At 56.3% G+C, this 24296-nt stretch overlaps 1 protein-coding gene across 6 annotated transcripts in view; it reads right to left on the bottom strand.

Moving 5' to 3' along the window:
• LOC142017614 (ADAMTS-like protein 2) overlaps window positions 1-24296 on the bottom strand; it is a 40947-nt gene that overhangs the window by 2698 nt on the left and 13953 nt on the right. For 3 of the 6 annotated variants that reach the window (XR_012646560.1, XM_075002668.1, XM_075002670.1), the window contains exons 3-16: window positions 22318-22393; window positions 21018-21120; window positions 19306-19451; window positions 17713-17836; window positions 13867-13947; window positions 12556-12731; window positions 11796-12228; window positions 11167-11605; window positions 10629-10735; window positions 7796-7922; window positions 5631-5844; window positions 4843-4998; window positions 4125-4295; window positions 1968-2144 (exon numbers count right to left, since the gene is read on the bottom strand). Coding sequence is in view for 5 of the 6 variants with exons in the window: in XM_075002668.1 (XP_074858769.1) it covers window positions 1968-2144; window positions 4125-4295; window positions 4843-4998; window positions 5631-5844; window positions 7796-7922; window positions 10629-10735; window positions 11167-11605; window positions 11796-12228; window positions 12556-12731; window positions 13867-13947; window positions 17713-17836; window positions 19306-19451; window positions 21018-21120; window positions 22318-22393 (2530 nt within the window). In the remaining variant the exon portion in view is untranslated. Of the gene's footprint in view, window positions 1-1967; window positions 2145-4124; window positions 4296-4842; window positions 4999-5630; window positions 5845-7795; window positions 7923-10628; window positions 10736-11166; window positions 11606-11795; window positions 12229-12555; window positions 12732-13866; window positions 13948-17712; window positions 17837-19305; window positions 19452-19705; window positions 19767-21017; window positions 21121-22317; window positions 22394-24296 lie in introns of those variants that run through there. The other 3 variants (XM_075002669.1, XM_075002672.1, XM_075002671.1) reach the window with 3 other exon arrangements.

The raw sequence follows: 24296 nt of genomic DNA, 5'->3' as shown, positions 1-24296 counted from the left end.
CAAGGTCCTGGCCAGCCTCTCGCCTAGCGTGGGGGGAGCCTCCTGTTTTCTTTCTGCCCTTTCTTATGCCCAGGGCTGACTGGCCCCAAGCTGCCAGCGCTTCCTTTGCCGGCTGGCACTCAGCCTCAACGCTAGCAGCTCCGACATGTCCCCCAGGCCGTGCTGAGAGCTGGACAAGCTCAATAAAAGGGCTGGCCTCGTGAGCTGGCATATCTGGCAGTCCCAGCTGTGTGCATGCCTGCCAAGAGGCCCTGGGGCAGACAGACCACGGCAGAAGTCAGCAAGCCCCCGGCGTGGGTGCCAAGAGTGGCACCCAAGCCGATCTGCATCGGCACGTGAGGCTGGAGCGCAGCCTTCCCCGTCCTCCCCACGCAGCCAGGAGCGTGCTCAAAGCCAGGCTGCCTGTGGCTTAACAAAAGAGCAGCTAATGCCACTGACCCCCCCACCCTGCCTGAGCGGTAAAGCTTGGCCTCTTCATCGATCTGCAAATGAAGCTATTGTAAGTAGGACTATTAGTGACTTTAAAAAGCATCACCGATGCTCGGGCGGCACGTTGAGGTCAAAGGTCAACACCCCGCCTTGGAAAGGTTGCTGACCCCTGGGCTAAGACTTTCAGCCTGCCAGCACTCAATGGGGTGCAAAGAAGATTAGTATTTATAGCTCGTATGGAATGAGGCTGAAGGCAGGCTGGGGGATGGAGGAACGAGGCTGAAGGCGGGCTGGGGGATGGAGGAACGAGGCTGAAGGCGGGATGGGGGATGGAGGAACGAGGCTGAAGGCGGGCTGGGGGGTGGAGGAACGAGGCTGAGGGCGGGCTGGGGGGTGGAGGAACGAGGCTGAAGGCGGGCTGGGGGATGGAGGAACGAGGCTGAAGGCGGGCTGGGGGGGTGGCGGAACGAGGCTGAAGGCGGGCTGGGGGATGGAGGAACGAGGCTGAGGGCGGGCTGGGGGGTGGCGGAACGAGGCTGAAGGCGGGCTGGGGGATGGAGGAACGAGGCTGAAGGTGGGCTGGGGGATGGAGGAACGATGCTGAGGGCGGGCTGGGGGATGGAGGAACGAGGCTGAAGGTGGGCTGGGGGGGTGGAGGAACGAGGCTGAGGGCGGCCTGGGGGGATGGAGGAACGAGGCCGAAGGCGGGATGGGGGGTGGAGGAACGAGGCCGAAGGCAGGCTGGGGGATGGAGGAACGAGGCTGAGGGCAGGCTGGGGGATGGAGGAATGGACCCTTTCTCTGCATTGGAGGGAACTTGTTCAAACCCAGCCCCTGGCAGGTGGCGACTGAAAGAAGCTCCCAGCCCTTTTCCAGCCTCAGGGTGATGGTTCCACACCATCACCTACTGTTTAGGCCCAGGCATTGCAAAATCCCCACCACCACTCTGCCCTGCTTGCTAAGCAGCCCTGAGGGGGCAGGACTCAGCACAGACATGGATACAGAACTGTTGCAGAAACTGAGCTCCCTTCCCCCCTCGGAGGGCAAGGCTGGAGCACACGGGGGGGCTGTGGAGGAGGCTTGCTCTGTCTCTGCCCCTTGTGGGGGGCAAACATGGTTCTTGGCCCGGCGGCTGCCAGCAGAGCCCCGGTCGGTAGTACTAAACATGCACTGATCGCGTTCAAGCAAAAGGCAGGAAGGATGTTGGCTCCTGGTTGGCAGGGGTGGGCACATGCCACGCATGGGAGATGGTCACCAAGAAGGTTGGTGTTACCCAATGCACTGGTAATAACTGGGGTCCCTACACCTGCTAGGTCTGTACCCAGAGTCTCAGTGATGGGAGCAGGTCCAGCCAGCTCCAGCTACCACTAGCAGCAGGAAGGGACCAGTTCGGTGGGGGCCGTATAGCCACACTGTGCCATGGGCACAAAGAGAGTGTATCATCCCCACCCGCAACTTGCTCAGAATCTCAGGCACCTGCTGCAGCACTCTGGGGTGTAGGCCTGGTGCTACCCACCCCCCTCCCGCTCTCACCCTACCTGAGACCAGGACGTGGTGAACCAGGTCGAGCAAGGCCTCCTGAAGCAGGTGGCCTGCACCTCAGGCTTCTGGGCGGCACTGCAGCGCTTTTCCGGATACTCCTGGAACCCGCCATTCTCCAGGCCGGCACACAGCACGCTCCTGGTCTTCACCCCCCAGCCACAGCTGGTGTCGCACTGGCAAAGCAGGCAAAAGAGGCCAGCTTGTTCCTGGCACTCACAGCCTGCTGCACCCCAGAGGCCATATGAGCCAGGCTAGTACAGTGCATTGAGCCAGCCACCTTGGTGGGTGACAGTGCTCAGGGGCCCTGCTGGGGATGGGTGGGACACCAGGCAGGCATAGTTGTAATGTGAGCCATGCCAGCACCGCTCGACGCAGAGCCCTAGGGACAGGTGTTAGCTTGTAGGACAGCACACACCTAGGCAGTAGCAAGAGTCCGGCATTGGGCTGCACCCATAGCGTGGTTGCCCCCACCTCTTGCATGCCATTGTGCTGCTTGCTCCACTCTGCACCATGCAGTGCCAACGTGGCGGGGAGCGTCATCGGCCTTCAGTGAGTCCGGAGCACTAAGTCCAGCTCAGCCTCAGAAGGGGACAGGTGAGAGGACCCAACTTGCCAGGCTGAGCTCACAAGTGTGGGAGTGAACCATGCTCGCTCTCTCTCTCTCTCTCTCTCTCTCTCTCTCTCTCTCTCTGTGTGTGTGTGTTTTGCAATTGGAGAAACAGCCTTTGTGCGCTCCAGGTAGGTTGTGCTAATTGTACAGCCCACAAACGGGGTGAGGGAGGGTATAATGGCCGGCTATGGGACTCGGGAAATAAACCAGCCCCATTTTTATCGCACCCACCCAGCCCAGAGGCTGGAGCTCAAACCTGCCCTCAGTGGTGGGTTTAACCAGGCTGCTCGCACAAAGGGAGCCCAAGTGTTAGCCAGGGATGAAGGTGGCCCCCCCCAGGTCGCTAGGCATGAAATGTAGGGTTGGCAAGTGGCTTCCCTGCTTTACGTCAGTCAAGGCCTGCCTTGTTCTGCTGGGCCCCAGGGCAGGTTTATGGCCCTGCCTGAGTTCACTGCAAATCCACGTTAGCCCAGTACTTTCGGAGAAACCCAAGTCCCCAGAGGCCCCCGTTTGCTCTGTGTAAATGTGTTGGGCCGCTGCCTATGCCCCAAGCCAGCACAAGGCAGAGACTGAGGCTGGGGCCCAGCTGCCATTCTGAAAAATCAGGGGCACAAAGCCATCATAGGCCTGGCTGGAGCCTTTGCACTGCTCTGGCCGCGCGGGGAAGCAGGCCGTGAAGGGAGCTGGCAGCGCGTGGCCGGCTGGGCCGAGGGGCCGACAGCTAGAATGTGCTGGAAGGAGTGGGGTGGCTGGACCCCAGCCCCTTGTGCTGGTGCCGTGCGCTTTCCCTGGCCCTCCGGGCCTGCAGCAGGAGAGGCCTGCTGGCCCGTGATCATGAGGGCCTGGCTTACAAGCTGCCCGCCAGGCCTGGGGCGGCATCTGGGGCCCTGCTCCCCCGTTGTTCCTGCAGTGTGACCAGAGGGGCCTGTGGCGCGCTATGCTCTGCGCGGATCACCATGCTAGAGCAGAGCAACTCCTAAGCCAGCCCTGCCTGTGATGGGAGCCCCAGGAAAGCCAGCAGAGCAGCAGCTGGGGGTGGGCTGGGACTCCCCTCCCTGCTTCACATTGGGCTGCTAGCCAGCCCCCTAACAGCAGAGCTCTAGTACCAGCACGGGTCAGGGCCGTGCAGCTCGGAGCCCAAAGCACTCAACGGGGTGTCTGCCTGCAGAGACCCACCCCCGCCCCAGCCTCTCCTCTGGATGCTGAGCTCCGCGCCTGCTGAGGCCAGGAGGTGCTGACCCCCAGCAGGGAGCTGGGGAGTGCGCCCCACGGTGAGCCAGGCTTCAGGTGGGGAGCTCCGGGGCCGGCTGGCCTGCAGCAGACGGCAAGTTTCACCGGGTGCTGCTTCATTATGTGCCCCACTCCTGTGTGCTGCTCCGGGCCCCCTTGCTGGGCCAGCACCCCCACTCCTCCCCAGGGAGAGGCCCATGCCCCCGGCTCTGCACCCTCCCTGGGCTTGTGTTTGGAGCCCTCCCTGGGCCCCTCCAGGAGGCTCCCCCCCAGCTCCTCGGTGCTGACACATGGCTCCCTCCTACAGGCTTACCTGGTCCCACTCCTGCTCCACCCAGTGCGCAGGGCAGTTCTTGTCCCCACAGGGGTGGACAGCCAGGGGCTTGGCAGCTGGGTCGCACTGGGCGTCTGAGATCACCTTCCCCTCTAAGTCACGGCACACGACGACGCGGCTCATCCGGCCCTGGCCGCACAAACCTGAGCACTTGGAGAAAGCAAGGACACGTCAAAGCACCAGGCACTGAGCAGCCGTGGCAGGAGCATGGCCTCATGGCCGGAGCCTGGGAGTGGGAGGCCGGAGACCAGCGGTTTAGGCCGAGGCGTGATGCTGGCCCATCGTGGGTGAATCTCTCCGCCTCGGCCCGGCCTCCTCATTTCAGGAGGTGCAGCAGCTTCCTTCCTAAGCCCTTGGCTGCAGAAGCGGGAAACAGTCCCGGGCTTTGGAGCTGACCTTGCCCAGGCGTGGGCTGCGCCTGCCGGGGAAGGTTTGTGCAAAGGCTGAGCCACCCGCTTGTATCTGGGCTGGGGGGGTTGGCGGGGGGGGGGGGGGCGCGTAATCAGTAATCTGCTCAGGTAGCGGCCTTCCAGCGCCCCGATCTGTGCCGGGGCAGGGATCCTGGCCCCCCTCCCATCCATTCCCACAGGGCAGCCGGGTGGATTTCACCTTCACTGCTGTTCCCTTCTCAGCTCCTGCCTTCCTCCTCCGCCTCCCGGCAGGCCAGGGCAAGGGAAAGCAGTGAGCACGGACTCACCGGTCCCCAGTCAGAGGCCGTCCAGTGCCAGTCACAGGGGGAGCCGGTGCACTCCTTCTCACTGACCGGCTTCAGGGCCTCATCGCACAGCTCGGGCTCGCCTGAGCAGCGAACCTCCCTCTTCATCGTCCCCCGACTGCTGCAGCGAGCGGAGCACTGCAAGACAGAGCAGCCTGCGGCCGTGACGGGGTGCGGGAAAAGCGGTGCCTTTCAGGGCAAGGGTGACGCGAGGGCCAGGCAGAGCTGTGGCCAATGCGGCGGTGAGGGACTCAGGAGACCAGGGTTCTGGCCCCACGTCTGCTGCTGGCCGGCCACGGGCAGGATGCTTTGCCCAAATGCTCCCGTGGGCTGAGTGCGGGGCGTGAGTTGCTCCGGGCCTGCGCTCAGCTCCCAGCAATGCAAGGGCCCAGCTTGCCTGAAACCCTGGTGTTAACCACGCAAAATCAGTGACCTCTTTGGAAGCGGTGGGGGCTTAGCTCCTTGAATATTCAGCTCTCCAGGCTGTATTATGGGGGGTGGGGTTTGTTTCCCGGGGATGCTCTGCTGCTAAGATGACTGAGGCCCTCCCAGGGATGATGCAAATTGGTGCTGTGGGTGGGCGGTAGCAGCCTCCAAGCTCCTGGGCAGTGTTAGGGCAGGAACACGGCTAACTTCCCCGGGGAGCCTAACAACAGTGCCGCAAACTGCCCAGATCCCGCCTCAGCACAAGCCATAGGACTGAGGCCTCTGGCCCTGCGCCACTCCCCAGTTTAACCCGGACACGTCGGGTAGGTCTCTACGCTCCATACCTCAGACCACTGGGAGAGCTCCCACTGGGGCCCACACGCCTTGTTCTTGCAGGCTTTCCTCTCCATAGGCCTGGCCAGCCCAGCCGACGCACACAGCTCGTCGTAAACGGAGCTGTCGAAGCCCGGAGCCAGCATCTTCCAACAGCGCACGGTCCGGTACTGGTAGCCCTCCCCGCAGGTCCTGGAGCACTCGCTCCAGCGGCTGGTCTCCCATCTCCAAGTGGGGGGTGGCACGGGGAGAGAATGCAAAGCACAAGCCCCTCTGAGGCCACAGACAAGATCAACGGGGAGGCTCCTTCCAGCACGTGAGAAGTCCTAATGCCCACGTGTCTCCAATCAAAACGCCAGCTCCATGGGACAATCACCCCCAGTAATTAACGAGCCGTCCTCTTCAACCTCCCGCAGGCAGCACAGGGGCCTGGCTGCACGTGGGCCTCAAAACCACACTCCAGGCCCCTCTCACATTGTAAGGGGGTTAACTCCTGTGTCCGCCAGCCTTCCACTGCAGGGGCCCTGCCCCAGGGCGCTCGGTCCTCCTTTGCTCTATGCCTTACTAGCCGCGTCTACACGTGCACGTTACTTCGAAGTAGCGGCACTAACTTCGAAATAGTGCCTGTCACGGCTACACGTGTTGGGCGCTATTTCGAAGTTAACATCGACGTTAGGCGGTGAGACATCGAAGTCGCTAACCCCATGAGGGGATCGGAATAGCGCCCTACTTCGACGTTCAACGTCGAAATAGGGACCGTGTAGCCGATCCGCGTCCCACCACATCGAAATAGCGGGGTCTGCCATGGAAGCCATCAGCTGAGGGGTTGAGAGACGCTCGCTCGCCAGCCCCTGCGGGGCTCTATGGTCACCGTGTGCAGCAGCCCTTAGCCCAGGGTTTCTGGCTGCTGCTGCGGCAGCTGGGGATCCATGCTGCATGCACAGGGTCTGCAACCAGTCGTCAGCTCTGTGGCTCTTGTGTTGTTTAGTGCAACTGTGTCTGGGAGGGGCCCTTTAAGGAAGCGGCTTGCTGTTGAGTCCGCCCTGTGACCCTGTCTGCAGCTGTGCCTGGCACCCTTATTTTGATGTGTGCTACTTTGGCGTGTAGACGTTCCCTCGCAGCGCCTATTTCGATGTGCTGCTGCCCAACGTCGAAGTTGAACGGCGACGTTGCCAGCCAGCCCTGGAGGACGTGTAGACGTTATTCATCGAAATAAGCTATTTCGATGTAGCGTGCACGTGTAGACATAGCCACTCTGTTGCACAGGGTTGTTGCGTGCTGGTTCGAGGCTGCCGCCTTCCGGCACAGAGGTAGTTGCATATTTCCAGGAGCACCACGAGCCACAGACGCAGAGGGCTGAGCGGTCACAGTGTTTGGCTGAGTCAGGGGGAGAATAAAGGCCTTTTCGGCCTCGCTCACAAAGGGGAGCCAGGGGCTACTTGCCCATTGTGAGCAACTGGGTGGGAGTCGGAGGAGAAGGGCAGTAGGGAAAGCCCTGGCTGAGCCTCCACCACTCAGCATCGGTGGCCAAGTGCCCTGGGGGGGTGAGCTGCTCTGTGGAAAGGGACTGGGGTAGGAGTGAGGAGGCAGGGATGCAGTGTGCCTGCAGTACCACTCCAGCTCGGGAGTCCCTGGGTCACTGCAGCTGCCTCAGGGCATGAGGTTGAATTACCTCCTTGTAAATTACACCAAATGTGTCTGGCCCTGGGGAGCTCCGGACTTTCACGTCAGGCACAAGTTACGCCACCTTCAACTAGGCACTGGCAGATCTTCCCGTCTGCTGTAAAGCAGCGAAAGCCAGCCAGCAACCAGAGCTAGCCGCCATGGCCTGAGCAGCTCCAGGGTCACTTTTCCCTCTGCTGTATCAATACTAGCACCGAAAAATCACCCCCCGAGGCAGTTCCCCACCCACTTGTTTGTAAGCCTCCGCACTGTGGGTGTGCTGTGACACCCAGTGGCAGATCTAGTGTGTGTAATAGCACAAGTAGCAGCAACGGCCGTGCTGGTACCAGGCCGCCCGAAAGCTGCTGGGCGTTGGCTTCTTGTGCATTGTTGTGCCTACGCCTCTTTGTGCCGGTTCCCCTTCCACCCCGCTCAGTTTGCAGCCATGCTGCAGCCTTGGCACGTGGGGGCGTCTTTCGGAGAGAGGCGTCACGGCGTCACTGGCCACACTCACCTGGGCTGGCATTCTCGCCCTGCGCAGAACTCGTGCGTGGGTTCTGGGCGGGTCAGGGCATCACAGTACACTTCTTCCACTTCCACTCCGTCGTACCGGACGCACAAGGCATAGGAGGTGCTGATGCCTGTGGGGCACCAGGAATCTCGCTTAGTCAAGAGCCAGCCACGCCCGCGTAAAAAAAGCAAAACTTGGGCCTGCCGCCGCTGGAGACGCTAGTGCCGTTATAAAAACATAATTTTGTGCCTGGATGGGTAGCCAAATAGCAAGCCCCGAGATAAGGCTGGCGTGACAGCAGCCAAGACCAGAACTAGACACGACACAGCATAGTTTATAGGTGCCAAAGCCAGCCAGGCCTGGGAATGAAATGAAGAGCCCTTGCTCGCGACGGGCTGCTTTTTCTCCACCTCTTGTCATCTCCTCTGCTCTTAGGCTCACTTCACCAAAGCTCCCACCCGCACGTTGGATGCTCACGTTTGTCAGGATGGGGCCAGATTGGGCGTGATGCGTTGTCGCAGGGCGGTCACCCTGCTGCAGACATAAAAGGGGTTAAAAACTGCCCTGGGAGAAGGCTGTCCCAGGAGCCAATCAGAAGAGGGCTAGAGTCAGCCAATCAGGGTTTGGCTAGGCCCTATATGAAGGGCTTCTGGAGGAGCAGTGCACACTTCTGTTCCAGTGCTGCAGGAGGAGAGATGGCAGCAGGTCCATACCCCACCCTTGCCACTGGTGAGTGGCCATTTCAGACAGAAGTTTGCCCCTGAGGTAAGGGGCTAGATGCCATCTGGTCACTGACACATGGTGGGTATAGGGATTTGTGGGCTCCCTGAAGTGGGGAGGACCCCAGAGTGCGGGAGCACTGCCATGGGGCACTAGCCTGAGGGAAGGGTGCCACAGTCTGGGCGAGGTGCAGGTCCTCACGCAAGGAGCCATTGACGGAGCCATTAATGAACAGATAATGGTGGATGCGATGCTGGCCAGAAGGGGGCGCTTCAGCAGTGGAATGAGCTAATTCCCAGTATGACCAGCAGGAGGTGCCATGGGGGTGAGGCGCGACCTGTTGGCTCATACCGCGTAAATGATGCAAGCGTGATTTGCCATGACTTCAATGTGTCTGAATAACAAGATTCTGGGAGCAGGTCCTCTCTAAGCCGAAGTGAACTGAAGCAAACAACGCCAGACTGGCCTGCATGTACAACCAGCACTGGACTTACTGGTCAGTACATATGAGCCCGTTTAAAGTACATTTCCCGTGGGTGAAGGTCCAGCAGGGAGCACAAGCTGATTTGGTCATTGTAACCAAACAGTGAAAGGTCACATAAAACCCCAGGGTGACTAACTGATGAGTGAATGCAAGTGGGAGGATCGTGGGTACCATCTCTCCTAGCCCCTTCCAAAAATATTAATTGTGTAATTAGTAATAATACACCCACTGGGCAGGTTTTTAAAACAGGTGGCTCCTTTGGGGAAAGCAGATATAAGGATCAAGCCAAGTAAATTACTGGCCATCCATTAATTCGAGTCCCTAAAGAAGCCGGTCGTGCTCTGCAATCACCAAAGGGCTTTCGAGGCAGCCAAGGCCTCGCTCTGGTGGAGCAGATGAGACCCAGCCCAGGGTGGACAGACAGACATGGTGAAAAGAAGGTGTCTGTTGATGGGTAAACGCCTTCCCTGCGGGCCAGGCAGGCACGGTGCGGGGCCAGCCCAGGAACTATCTGTGTAAGTTGGTGAAAGAGTGGCTCGTTTAAGGGGATGTGTAGTTTCTAATCTATTCATGTCGAACATACATGCTGTGTGCTTGACATAACTCTTTTATTGCCGGTATCATTCCAGCTCAAACTTGCCTGGGTTAAATTCCCTGGTTTGACCTTCTCACTGTCAGCAAACAGTAACCTGCTGTGCTGGGAGCCAGAAGGGACATGTGTGTGGCGGGGAGATGGAGTGAGAAGCAGGAATAAGCCCCAAACTCCTACTGTCCAACAACTTTGGCCCCACTCTCCAGGAGTTTCAGCGGTGTCAAGAAGTCCTCTGCAGACTAACAGGTCTCAAATGTACCATCTGCCCTCCTCCACCAACGAGACTTCAGCCCCTCCAGTCACCCACCACTGTGAAACCAAGAGTTGGAGCCCAGCTTGGCACTAGACACACCAAGGGATGTCACCCTTTCCAGGTCTGAACCTGCCCATCCAGCAGCCTCAGGTCCTTCGTGTTCGTTTATTGGGAGTTTTAAGAGGCTCAGCCCAACCATAGAAACGTGCACTTATCTCCCAGCTAGGGCAACTACATAGCTCCTCAGTGAAACTGGAGCCACCTGACTCGTAAGACTACATATGTTACATGCCCAGTTTTTCCTCTGCAGGGCTCTCCCAGGCCCCTTTGGCTGTGGCTCAGGAGGTGTGCCTGTGTGTAAACATTAGCCCTTATTCATGGTGCATTTGAAGAGGTTTAAGGCTGGTGGAAGTCACTGGCTAGCCCTGGAGAACAGATTCCTCTGTTGACCCACAGGTGAAGGCCAGCACAGGCAGCAGCTTGGTGCCTCAGCCTGACCCAGACAGGGGGAAGGTAATTCACTTGCCAGTCGCAGTGGCTGAGATGGCCCACTGGGGTGAGGACTACTGCAGTGAGCGTGGGGGCTTTTGGGACATGGACACTTCTCCACTAGGAACTGGTCTGAAGACACCAAGTCATTGCACAGTGGCCGCCAAACCAGTTACAAACAGCAACAGCTGCCAGTTGCTGGGCTGGACTGGACTGTACTTTGAGACCTTCAGAGGAACAAGCTCTGTATTTCATTCCCCATCCTGCGAAGCCACTTGGCCTCGCAGACCAAACCTACCTGAAGCGCATGTGGAGCTGCAGGGAGCGTAAGCAGAGACCTTCCATCGGTACATGTCGGCCACGCTGATGTCCTTGTGGCCCGGGGGGCTCACCTCAAACTCATTGCTGCAGAGAGAGGAGCAGAAACGAGTTTACTTTGGGGTGAGTGACAGAAGAATGAAACCCTCCCTTGGGTACTCCAGGGGCTGGAGAGTGACCCCCACGGCTCTGGTTCTTTTGCTTATTGCTGCAAGCTCCTGTGTAGTATGGAAAAGTCTCCCATGGTTGGTGGATCTCGTTGGTGTACGAGGGATCATGCAGAAGGGGACCAAGCTCCTTTGAAGTAGCAGAGGCACTGTGGACTGTGTTCAGGGCGTTTTAGATGGACTGTCACAGGCAGCTGGCTTTGTCCTACCTGCCCCCTTACCATAATGACCAAGAAGTGGGCGAGGAGAAAGCCAAGGGGAGAACCTTCAAGCCTCCATGAACATGGGACAATCAGTCCTCCCAGGATAACTGGCAGCCTGTCTTCCCTTGAGAGCACAAAAGCAGCTTACCTGTCAGGGCCAGGGGCTTGAAGGGGTTCTGCCTGGTGGCTGTTCCCCAGGCCAGTGTGGAGACTTGAGTTGGAACTCAGCAGGAAGTTCTGCACACTTGCAATCCCACTGTAGTTAGCTGCCTCCTCCTGGCTCTTGGCCTGGGCCTCTGACTTCTTGCTCTCCCCCAGCAAGTTCGCATTGGCAGCCCCTATCTGCCGCCCTTCTGGCCATCCAGCCACCAGCTCGCTCCACAGCTTCCCAGTCGAGTTCTTCCAGCCCAGCTTGGAAGCCAGGTGCTGCAGATCCCTGCAAAAGGCAGCGTTTTGTGGGTCCCGGTGACACAATCTCCTGAAGAAGCGGAGCCTGGATGCCCCAATACTGCGACTGTCTGGCAGCTTGAGCCTCATCATGCTGTGGGGCGTGGCTGTGCTGATGGCAATCTGATTTAAGCTGGGGGCTGAAGGAAAAGGCAGGGGCGTTAATGAGCCCATAGAGGCAAACGTGACCTCCCCACCCACCCAGCTGGTAAAGCACCCTCTGGCTGCGATGCAAGCACAGCTGGCCCAGTGCTGAGTGCTTCTGCAAGTCCCACCCTTAACGAGCACCTCAGTCACCCAGTCATGACGCAGCCAAGAAAAGACACCAACCCCAATCTGTCTCTCCACCTACTGCCGCTGCCTCCTCCACCTCCTCGCCTGCTCCGTTCTCAGGGTAGACTTGTCTGATCCGGACGCTGAATTTCTCCTCTTCGCCCTGATCCCAACCCCAGGGCCCGGCCTGAGCGGTGGGATTTCTCTGGAAGAAGTCCTGGCTATTGACGCTCAGGTCTCCATATCCTTCCCCAGGTGGTAACCGGTCGCTGACATCATCCGGTGAGAGAGAACGCCAAGGAGCATTGGAATCATGCTCAGCCCTGGAGTCTGCTGGGGCTGGGGTGGGATGTTTGGAGCTGGAGTCTGGTAGATGACGGTAGAGAGGTGCTTCTAGGGCAGGGGGAGCTGTTTGGAGAGCTGGCAAGGCCGTGTGTGGCACAGTGTAGTCATAGGTTATGTGGGGCATTTTCCCATTGAAGTTATAGTACTGAGGAGGAAACAAAAACCCTGTGAGCTCACTGGTGTGTATCAATTCTACTGGAGCGGAAACACCTGAGCCCCATGCCCTGAAACAGGCATGGAGCATAAGTGCTTTGTGAGCAGCACCAAGAAGATGGTATCCTCATGATGGCCAGCCAGGATCGCCAAGGAATGGCAGGGCCAGTTTCCCGCAGATGGCACCACTACAGGGAGGAAGGCAGGTCACCTAAACATGGGAAAGCTCAAAATTCCCTCATCTGAGGGCTCCTGTGCTCATGGGGCTTGGAAAAGTGGCCAGCAAGGGAAGCGCCCTGATCTTTAATGCCTTACGTACCATGGCATTCAGAGACTGATTGGTGGGGCCTTGGGCAATGAGGTACTCCAGGCCATCGGCGTGCTGGTGGGAAGGGCGGCGGTATTTGAACACTGTGCCAGCCACCCGGAAGTTCTGGGGATGGTCAATGGCTGAGTTCCCGTTAAAGAAGAAGCGCCCAGATTCATCCGTCAGTGCTGCAAACAGAGTTGAGGGACAGGAGATTAAACTCCAAGCAGACTTAATGGAAGGGAGGCCACCGGCAGCCCATGCAACAGCACTGGCAATTACACAGCTGCCCACAGGCAGCAAGGGAGGGAGATGACAACCCCTATATTACAAGTTGTTTAAAATCTTGTAATTCATAATTGGGGGCTGGACTCGAAGACCTCCTGAGGTCCCTTTCAGCCGTAGGACTCTATGATTCTAAGTCGCCCAGGATTAACCACATCTCAGGCCAGCAGAGGACAACACCTGCTTCTAGAGAGGAAGCAGGAAGGAAATTAAAAGTAGGGAGAGATCCACGATTCTGGCCCAGATCTGGCTTTCGAACCCCCACCCTGCAAATTCAGGGCTGTTTGGGTCCAGGGATAGCCCGGCTTTAGTCAAGCGAATTACAGTAGAGGCAGGACTGGTGGTATTCTCCCTGGTCCTTGCTCCAGCTAGCTCTCCCAGCCCTTTGCTTTCTGAAAGCACCAAGGACAATCCAGCAGCTGCTCCCCAGACCATCCAGAAAGCAAAGATCTAACACAAAGGAGTGTGGGATCCCAAAGAGGAATGGATGGTTCCCAGCGAGAGAGGCTCACAGGTGGTCTTGTTCAGCCCTTATTTTCTAAAGGCCTTCCTGTATTTTCACTCCCTACAGAACCCCCTGCAAGGGGGTCCCAGTTAAGGATTGTGGGGTGGGTTCCAGAGGAATCCCTCAGTGCAGCCAGAGGGAGTCAGGGAGGTCAGGTGGACGCCCCAAGAAACCCAGTGTGCTGGCCCTTTCCCCACAGTTGCCTATCCCTCTCTTTTCCAACAGGGTCTGGAAGAACAGGGCAGAAGTCAACGCACCAAGGCGCTGGGGATTCCTGTTTCCAGCCCTGCCCATTTCTGAGGTATAAAGTGGTTCACGCCCATGTAAAACTCCTCCCAAGACCTTCCTAGCTCTGGTTTGTCTTTCCCCACTCCAACCTGACCACAGATATGCACTGGGCCTCCTGCAGGCTCCTCGTCAGCTCCTTCTCCAATCTCCCTTTGCTGTCAGGGCCAGTCCTCTCTGCACCATTCCCCGGAGCACAGCCCCTGCCCTGACTTCTTCTCTCCACCCCACGCCTGCCTGCAGCTTACCCAGGCTGTTCTCAGTCTTCCGACGTTCAATGATGAGAATGTCCGTGGAGCCAGCCGGGATGTTCGTGATGAACACGTAGCCTGGGAAGTGGGAACAAAACAATGGGTGGGGAAACCCAACGTGGGGGAAAGACTCGGAGCCTCTGGTGAGGCTGGAGCAGCCTAGGCGGGGAATGCTGTGCAGCCAGCTGTCCTGGTTTTGTTGCGAGTCTCATGACATCGTTGTCCTTAAAGCCCCAGCTGCTGGAGTCAAGTGGAGAGGGCATGACTTCAGCCTTCATTCTTAAAGCCCCAGCTGCTGGAGTCAAGTGGAGAGGGCATGACTTCAGCCTTCATTCTTAAAGAAAAAGTAAGTTTTGGAGGAAGCTTCAAAATGCGACCCTGGTGCACCCAAGCTCCTCAAAAAGCAGACGGTAAATAAGAATCCCAAAGCTACTATTTGTCCCTAAGCTTGGGATTTTTAAAGCCAAATGCATGAGTTTTGGTGAGCCTGGCACATTTTTTTAAACCATCAGTTGTTAGTGAGTTGGTAATTGGCCAATGGACTTTTGTTATGTTCTAACACTAGGGTGTGCAAAGTGTGAAGTGGGGCGGGGGGGGGGAAATGAAATTTCCTAAGGTGAGCACAGCCCGATCAGCTGCTGGGACTCAAGCTCAGCCAGCTCATTAAAAAGGTTGAAATCTGTTACTGTTTTATGTGTGGCTGTAGCTACACTACATTCCCCTTTCGAAAGGGGTCTGCAAGTGAGGGAGCTTGAAAATGCAAATGAAGCGCTGATTTACAAATCTCATTTGCATAATCTCACGCGATCACGCTTTCAGAAGAGCCTTTTCCAGGAGCAAAAACAGCTGTGTAGCCAGGGCTTCCTTTGACAAAAAACTGTTTTTGAAAGAACTCTTCTGCTCTTTTGCATCAGGAAGAAGGGCTCTTTCCGGAACTGGGTTTGTTTCCAAAGGAACGCTGTCTATGTGGCTGTTTTTTGCTTTAGAAAAAGTCTCTTCTGCAAATGTGATCACGGGAGATTATGCAAATGAAGCATGAGATTGGTAAATCAGGGCTGCATTCACATTTTCTATCTCCCTTATTTGCATTCCCCTTTCAAAAGGGGAATATAGTGTAGCCACAACCTAAGTGTATTCACATTTATATACTGATTAATAGTTTTTACATTCTACGTATTTTCTTACTGGTGCTGAAAGGGTTTTTTTTAAGATGAACATAATCGATATTTCCGTCGGTTTGGATTATATTGGGGGGAGAGTCCCCGCTAATTGCAGGGACAAAAAGTGGGGCCCAATATAAAATTTGTTCTAAGGGGGGTAGCCAGAAGCAGCGTGCTGACTCTGTGTGCGCAGGAGGAGGATGGGGACGAATTACGCTTTTAGCACAAGGAGAAGGGACCTTTTCCTAGCTGCCCTGTTCTACATTGACGTCTTTTTCATTTCTAAAAATAATCACTCCCTGATGTGTTGAGTTAGAGCGGCTGCAGGCCTCAGGGGTTCACCAGAGTTGACCGTCAAATGCGGGGTCTGGAAGGAGGTATCTCATACAGTGGCTTTGCGTGCATGAGGGAATCATGCCACCCTTTAGAGCCATACATACAAAAAGAGAGAGGCCCAACTACCGCCCACACTTGGATCTGAGCTAGCAAGCTGCAGATCCACCATCAACCCCCTCAACCTGATTGTTTTCCCCTTGAGGGAGGGTGAAAAGTGATTTGCAAAAGGAAAGGAACACAAGCAAGCAAATGCACGAGCTGATGTATTAATGCTGGGCAAAGCAGGCCTGGAAGGGTTTTGTCAGGATGCGTTTGACATTAGAAATGTGGGCTCTTCTCTACCCTGCAGGCTCTGGTGACTGGAGACTTGGTGAAATGATGTATCACTAGATGACGGGCTGGATGTGTTTCATTGTACAGGCAGGAGCAACAGCTTTGCTAGTGCAGTCTAAATAGGACTAATAACAATACAAGGTGACCACTCATGTGGGGAAGAGTTTTAGGCCAGGGCTGCACTAGAGCTTAAAGTCGATTGTAAATACACAATTCCAGCTGCAGCGATTGCGTAGCTGGAATCAACTGCTCTACGACCGACTTATCGGCCCATCCTGACTGGGGGAGGTCAATCGGAGAAAGTCTCCCATTAACCTCCCTTAAGCCTCGCGAGATTGAGGAGTGCAAGGGTTGACCGCCGACCCCAGATACCTCGATTTTGCACGTCCCCACTAGGCGTGCAAAAATCAAACCCCGGCAGATCAACCCTGCCTGCGCTAATCTATCAGGTGGTGTAGATGTACCCCAGTCCCAGTGTCCGACCCTTCCTTTGGTTTGTTGTTAATGGCTTTTAAACTTGGGTGTCTACGACGCACTTTTGTGAAAAATCAACTGCCTGCCCCCATGAAAACAATGGATCAATGGCTTATTTCAACTCTGTAACACCCCCCTCCTTTCGTCTCTGACTGAACCTACGCTACCACACGTCAGCAAAACTGTAGTTGCTTGCGCATGTGAAAAAATGCTCACCCTAGACTGACATAAACGTTGCCAGCATAAGTGTTTGTGTGCACAGTGCTTTGTAAGCAGGAGAGCTACTGCTGCTTGCTGGGGGTGGTTTAATACGTCAGAGTGGCAATACGAGTGATTTTACAGCAGCAAGGGCTTCATTGGTACAGTTGTCCTGCTGTACGGTCCCTAGTGTAGACGTGGCCTCATTAAGTTTCCGTGAAGAAGCCTTCTGAGTAAGCTCCAAAGCTTGTCACTCTCATCAACAGATGGTGGTCTAATAAAAGGTATCACCTCCCTCACCTTGTTCTACCTCACCCCTTCAGTTTATATGTGCAAACTCACTGTGTAAACCTCAGGGTCCCCAGGAACCCACCAAGGACCAAACATCAAAATCCTGATATTTAAACCCAGAAGGTAGGGCCTGCTTTTGAAAACTGTTTCAGGTCTTTTTATCCATCCCAACGCACCAAAAACAGGCACCAACCCAGTCCTCCACAGGTCACCTTTAAAAGCAACAGCTGGCATTTTGGAATTGGGTTAATTCTTAGCTGGCAGTTGGACCTAAGAGAAGAAAACTGTCACATATAAACCACTCCTGGTTCAGCTTCTTCCCCTTCCCACAGAAAAAGAGAATGACCTGCCAGAGCTGCGAAGAGAAGTAGGTGGAATTACAACACAGCTGTATCCACTAGGGGGTGTTGGACTCTTGTAGAATTACCATAAAGTAGAGTGAGTAGGTGTCCCAGAATGTCCTACAAAGGGTAGTCTCTGGTGAGCCGTGCTTGACAGTGCTATTCTACCACTCAACAACCCCCTCCCTCGGTGAGGGGAGAAGAGTGGGAGTATGGAAGGTTTATGTGCGGAAAGTTGTAAGGGCTGAGGGAGAACTGTTTCGGAGAACACTTCTCCCCTTTGCAGCCACCCAGCTGGGAGTGTACAGGAGAATGATTGCAGTCACATGGCACAGCAGCAGATTTACAAAACTCTTGACCCGCCTTGGACAAGATGAACAACCAAGGGCAAAATCAATCCTCACTCTTTTACCTCTGCTCTGAGCTGACCACCTAACATCACGTGGCATGGGCAATATGCCGACACAAATATATCCCCAGCTGCTTCGCATCATAGAGATGCAGGCAAACCTCACAACTTACCATCCAGCGAGCCAAACCCATTTCCTCTACTGATTAAACTGAAGAGACAAAATAACGTTATTTTGGTTCACAAGGGCACAGAAAGGACAGGGAGTGCCCAGGTTCTTCAGCTTGGAGGTTCAGACTCTGCCCTAGTCTGGGTGTTAGCAAAGAGAACTATTTTGATGGGCATCATTTAACAGGTGTACCTAACTGTGAGATCCCCTTTCGGAAGGTGCCCGACACCCGGTAACAAGTGCTGCCATCTCCTCCGCACACCCTGCATCTGTCCACCGTCCGTGATGAGTAGAGGCTCCCATCACACCCAACTGGCTGCAAGGAATATAAAAGAAATGATGGCATTACTAGAGAGGGCTTCAACCCAGCTCGGGAGCAAGGAGTGTCCCCCACAGACCTACTCGGTAGGTGAGATTCTCTACTGGGGTGGGAGTGGGAGTTTACAAGCCAAGGGCCCCACTATTGTAAGGAAAGGGTTAAGGTGGGCTGGAGGGAGCTTGTGCAGCTCCAACAGCCAATGACTGAAGTTCTCTTGTGAGGAACCAATCAGAGGACAGCTTGCTGAAGCAGGCTTGCATATAAGGAGCTGCTCCAGTGAATCTGGGTGAGTTGGGGCCTGGCTAGGTAAGGTGCAGGACCAGCTCCCAGAGAGAGGTAGCACCTTTGATTGGGCAGTGCTGGGCAGGATGAGGGGAGCTTGGGGAAGGTTCCAGCCTGACTCCTGCTGGACAGCGGGCCCTGAGGCAGAAGCCCAGAAGGTGCACAGGGTCACAGGGGAAGTGGCCCAGGGAGTGAGGTAAGTGACTAGGCCACTGGGGCCTGATTGACTGGGCTGCTGAGCCCGACCTGAGGACTAGGCTGCGGGGGGTTTGTGGGTGACCGTGCCAAGATCCTTGCCAGGCGGCATCATAGCTAGCAGTGGAAATGCCAAATCACTGTCCTTTGGAGCCATTAGAATTTAAAAATAAATGCAATGCAAAGGGGTCTTTGCTGACAGATTAAAGATTTGTGTGCTGCTTGGTGATCCTATACCAGCAAACCAGGCCCAAGGGAAAATTAATCCACCTAATGTATACGGCTGCAGGTACAATTTCCCCAGCCCAAACCTGCCTGCTCCATTTGGCACTGGTGAGGTTGCATCTGGAGTATTGCATCCAGTTCTGGGCCCCCTGCTATAGAAAGGGTGTGGGTGCATTGGAGAGGGCCCAGGGAAGGGCAACAAAAATGATGAGGGGGCTGGAGCACGTGACCTGCGAGGAGAGACTGAGAGATCTGGGCATATTTAGCTTGCAGAAGAGAAGACTGAGGGGTGATTTGATAGCAGCCTTCAACTTCCTGAAGGGAGCTCTAAAGGGGATGGAGAGAGGCTGCTCTCAGTAGTGAGAGATAGCAGAACACAGAGCAATGGTCTCAAGTTACAGTGGAGGAGGTGGAGGTTGGATATTAGGAAAAACTATTTCACCAGCAGGGTGGTGAAGCACTGGAATGGGTTCCCTAGAGAGGTGGTGGAATCTCCATCCCTAGAGGTTTTTAAGTCCAGGCTTGAAATGGTCCTGGCTGGGATGATTTAGTTGGGCTTGATCCTACTTTTGGCAGGGGCTGGACTCAGTGACCTCCTGAGGTCCCTTCCGGCCCTAGGATTCTATGATGCTACACAGGCATTAGAGTGACATTTAGAGGGAGCCTCTAACAGCTTTTTTGCCAGTACTTGTGGTGCTTGAGGACAAAAATGTAAAGCCGAGGCTTCAGCCTCTGGGTACGTGGCCCTTCCTCCCCGTGCTCACCTCACACTTGCCATTGATGCAGACTCCCTGGTAGATCCTGTCTTTGCAGGATGTGCCGTCCTGTGCTCGGGCCATCAGCTGCCTCTCTCCGCTCCTGGTGATGCACTGGAGGTCACAGGGCTTGTTGGAGATACTGGTGTAATCGTCTAAAGGGAGAGAGGTGAGGTGGCAGCTGGCAGAGCAGGGTGGGCACAGGATGACAGTGAGACCCAGCTCCTTTCCTTTAGGTCACTGGCTGACAGCTCCCCTGGCTGGTAGCAAGGCAGCGTCAGCACTGCTGCAAGGCCCTTTGGTGGCTTACGGGAAATGATCTGGAGGACTCTCCCCCTGCTAGGAAGTGGAGTGGTGTCCAGTTTATAAAACTCACCGCTACAACCAGCAGCAGCATAGGTCAAATCACCTGGCGGCATGAGTAGGGAGCTGGAAATCCCACCGCACATCTCAGCCTGGGCGGATGCTCACACGATCGCTGGACACATGGAGGACCCCCGGGCTTGTGCTTCTGCAGCTTTCGCCCCTGCTAATTATCACAGCGTCTTGCCTGGAGCTAAGGACCTCGGCCAAGATGTCCAGAACTGATGGGTGATTTCTGGGGCTGCCCTGCAGACACCTTAAGCAGGACCTGCAGCTAGGTGCTGAGCTCCCACTCTCTGAAAACAAGACCCCTTTGTTGCGTCTCATGTTGGGCACTTAGAAATAGAGGCACCATGAGGCCTCCATCTTTCTACTCAGGCAGCAACCAAAGCGAGACGCTGCTCCGAACAGGGATAGGGCAGGCAAAGCGAACGCAGGGCCGACGCTCGAGAGGGGCACAGAGAAAGGCCTGAACCCCAGAAAACAGCTGCCAAGCAGGAGAATTCCCTCAGCCGCCCTGTGGCGCGGCAGAGCGGCCTCCTGCCAGTGCTGAGGGAGTTAACGCACCCTGGTGCAGCTATCCCTGCCCCACTGCAGGAGGGCCGGCCAGGGGCAGGAAGTGTAAAACGAGGGCCCTGCAGCTCGTTGGGCCTGGACAGAGACAGACCTCCTCCCTGGGGGAGCTGAGCCCTCAGCCAAGCCCATGACCGGCAGTGGGAAGAGAAGGTGACGCAGAAGCCTGAGGAGAATGTGGAGGAAGGGCAGCCTGACCGCACGAGGGAGAGCCCGGCTCAGCAGCATCTCCAGGAGCTGGTGGGAAGTAGGCGAGGAGAGAGGACGTTAGTCCTGTTGTGCTGCCAAGAAACAAGGCAGTGACTGCACGTTTCCCTGCTCGGCCCGTGATGGGATCCATGGTCATGTCCTGGGGCGCTGGTGTAGCTGTGCTGGCTTGAGTCGGCCTACCCCAACCCCACACGTGGGGCACCACCCTTTGGTCAGCTCCCAACCAGGTGGCCAGAGCCTGAGACGGCATAAACGCTCAGCTCTCAGCTTGCAAGGCCTGAGCCAGAGACTGTTACTATTTGCTCCAGCCAGGAGGCAGGAAATGGAGCCAGTGTAAGGGCTGAGCTGCAGCCTGCCTGTTAACTTGGGCCCCTCGCCCACCAGGTTTGGAGAGGCAAAGCCAGTCACGCACTCACCAGCCAGGCTGCTGAGGGCTCTACCTACCTACCAGAGACATGCAAACCTCTCACCCCCTGTCCCCGGTAATAGGAACCTCTCCCATCTCCTTTGACAAGGTTCCCCAGGTACATCCCCTCTCCCCTCCCTCAAGCAGAGCTGGTCAGCCATGGACAAACCTGGGTAGAGAGGCGTCCAGTGGTAATAGTGCTTCCCAAAGGCCTTGGCATTGAAGGTAGAGCACTGCTGTTCTTTGAAGCTGGCCGTGTTGGCTGGGCAAGGCTGCAGGGAGAGCAAAGCTAACATCAGCCTCCCGCATCAAAACCAGCCCGTTACAGAAAGGGAAACCTTCGCCGTGAACTGAACCCCTCTCTCGGCCCAGAGCAGTGCAGATCCACCGGTAGAGCAATGCGAGAGAGCACCAGGGGAGTTAGTGCAGCCTGCAGGCCCTGCTCCTCTCCAAGCTGTGGGCAGAAACGTGGACAGTGTGTCACAAAAGGGGCTAGTGGCTGTCGCAGACAGAGCAGCGGCTGAGAGGCAGGACTCCTTGCTCCGTTCCCCTCCGCCACTGCCTGGCTCGGAGCTCTGGCAAAAGAGCGTTACAATGGGCGGGGGAGAAAAATTGTTCTCCTTGGCCTCTGAGGATAGGACAAGGAGCAATGGGCTTAAACTGCAGCAAGGGAGGTTTAAATTGAACATTAAGCAAACTTCCTATCAGGGTAGTTAAACACTGGAATGAATTGCCTGGGGAGGTTGTGGAATCTCCATCACTGGAGATATTTAAGAGCAGGTTAGCCAGACATCTGTCGGCGATGGTCTAGAGGGTGTGTGGTCCTACCATGGGGACAGGGGACTGGACTCGAGGTCCCTTCCAGTTCTAGTGTTCTGTGATTCTATGATCAAGTCATGTGTGTCATCCGTAACATGGAGATAACTGTAAAGCACTTTGCGATCCTCAGCTGATGGCTGCTGTGGGAGTCTTACTCCTCTGTGACTCTCCTGGTGGATAGGGGAGAGGAACGGAGCCTCAGGAGACCTGGATTCAGTTCCTGGCTCTGCCACTGTTTTGCCGGCTGACCTTGGGCAAGTCTCTGCCTTCTCTGAGCCTCAGTTTTCCCATCTGTAAAACGGGGCTACTGATTCTGACCTCCTTCGAAAAGCATTTTGAGATCTCTGGATGGAAGGAACCAATAAGTATTCTCCTGGCTATATTACTAAACTGCCCATTAGTGTTTCTCTAGGGCTAGCGGCCTCCAGTCAAGAGTGCTGCTGATCTCAGCAAAGAGCTTCGGTCACACTCTGATCCCAATGCTGGGGTGACCTGTGTCCATGTCATCGTCTCTTAATCTGCCTGCCATTGCCGTGCCAAATCTCGAGCGCAACCGGCGGGTGGGCAGGGGCACAGCAGCAGTATCGGCACCGGCGGAGACCATGTCCGTGCCACAGGGGTAAATGGGCAGCCTTGGGCGAGGTTCTTACCTGTTGCTGGCACAGCTGGTAGTGCTTGGCCTGGCCCCTACACACGGTGCTGTTAGTGCCCTGCGATGAGTGGAGCCTGCAAGGCAGAGAAGAACTTGTTGCGGGAGGAGTGAACAGTGGTTTGGAGGATTATGAGATGCTAACACACCGAAGCTGTAAGACAGGCTGCTTGGGCTGTAGCTTAGCACAGGGAATCAGAAGCCAGGCAGTCACTTGAGACGAGGTTGCATTAGAACAGCTGGTTTTGCATCCAGGTGGTCACTGGGTTCCCTCTCATCTCTTTCCATCCACGCACGGAGTACACTTTGGTAGGTGCGCCACTAACAGAACGCGCGCTGCCAGGTGCGGGAGGCTGGGGGCGCTCTGCTAACCAGCCAGGCGGCGTTTCAGTCTCCCCAGGGTGGCCACCCGAGCGCTCGGCCTACAGGGAACACTGGCCGCCGAACACGGACTGGGTAACAGTCCGTAAAAATCTATTTCCAATGCTCGGAGGTGACCATCTGTCCCGTATGGGGCGGGACGGTCCCGTATTTGGGATGCCAAAAAGCGCTCTGACTTATTTTTTAAAAGGGACTGTTTGGCCTGTATTTGGGCCATCCCCCCAGCCCAGCACTTCCCTGGGCCTCAGCGAAGCAGGGGAAGATGGCCAGCTGCTGCTTCCCTGGGGCTCCAGGTGATCACCGGTGGCTGTCACTTCCCCAGGGCTTCGGGGGAGGGCCGGCAGCTGCTGCTTCCCTGGGGCTCTGGGGGATCATTGGCAGCTGCCGCCTCCTTCCTGGCTCCCTGCATATTTCCCTGTCCCGTATGTGGGACAGGGCGATATGGTCGCCCTACAGTGGTCCCAGTTCTAGGGTGGGATGCTCTCATTTAGTGATGGTAGTGGGAATATTAGAGTGGGCAGAAGGGGAGCATGAGGATGCTGCCACCTTCCTCTGGGCTATGCTGTTTTCTGTCCCGCTGCCCTTGCAGGGTGACTGATGAGACAGTTTGGGGAATCTAGTACAACTTGCGAACTCTCTTGGGCAGTGGGGACTCTGTGTCTCTCTGTCAGACTGCAGGCTGGTGCATGGGCTGTGTCTGCCTTCTTGAGCATGGTTTCCCAAACTGGGGGGCATGAAGAAATTCTGGGGGTGAGGTGACCCAGCCCCCCACCTTCCCAAGAAAGATCTGGCCCTTGCTTCTGGCTCTCAGTCCCTGCCATTTTACCTGGGCGACCTGGCGCAGCCGCTATAAAAAGCAGGCAGCTGGCAAAGACCCCCATGGAGCTAGCTGCCTCCTGCCAAGGTGCATGCGTGTGGGTTTGGGGGGAGGAGGATGGGGTTAGATGAGGGGCTGGGTGTGCCTGGCTCGGGGGATGGGGTAAGAGTGGGGGGTTGGTGGTGCCTGGATTTGGTGGAGGGGCTTGGGCGAGCAGCTCGTGGGGCTCAGATGAGCAGCTTGCAGGGCTCGGGCGGCTGGCCCCAGCAGCACGTGGCCTGGATGGCTGGCGGGTGAGTGGGCAGCTGGGACCAGCAGCTGGCTCCTCGTGGCTGGCCCTGGGAGCATGGGACTTGGGTGGCTGGCAGGGTGGCAAGCAGCTGGCCCCAGCATCATGGGGCTCAGTCGGCTTGGGCGGGCAGCTCTGGCAACACAGAACTCAGGCAGGCGGATGGCTGATATGGGAAGCTCTGGTGGCTGGCACGGGGCTGAGGCTGCTGGAGCTGCACCAGGCACCCGCAAGGGGCCATGAAAAACTATTAGTGCTAATTTTTCATTTTAAATAATATTTTTATATCACGTTTTTGTTTATTTAAAATTACAAACTGAATTTTTTGTTCCGGGGGGTTGGATGATGGGAAAGAAGAGGTGGGGGGGGTGAGGGCATCTCAAAAATCAAAAGAGAGGCGTGACACCAAAAGGTTTGGGCTGCCCTGCCCTAGGGGAAGGACAGCTCAGGGGTTTAAGCATTGACCCCTCCCCCAAGCACAGGCCTGTAAGTT

This window comes from Carettochelys insculpta, chromosome 9, assembly GCF_033958435.1.
Source record: "Carettochelys insculpta isolate YL-2023 chromosome 9, ASM3395843v1, whole genome shotgun sequence".
Lineage (NCBI taxonomy): Eukaryota > Metazoa > Chordata > Testudines > Carettochelyidae > Carettochelys > Carettochelys insculpta.
The sequence above is the reverse complement of the archived record's forward strand: the minus strand, read 5'-3'. Positions and strand labels throughout refer to the sequence as shown.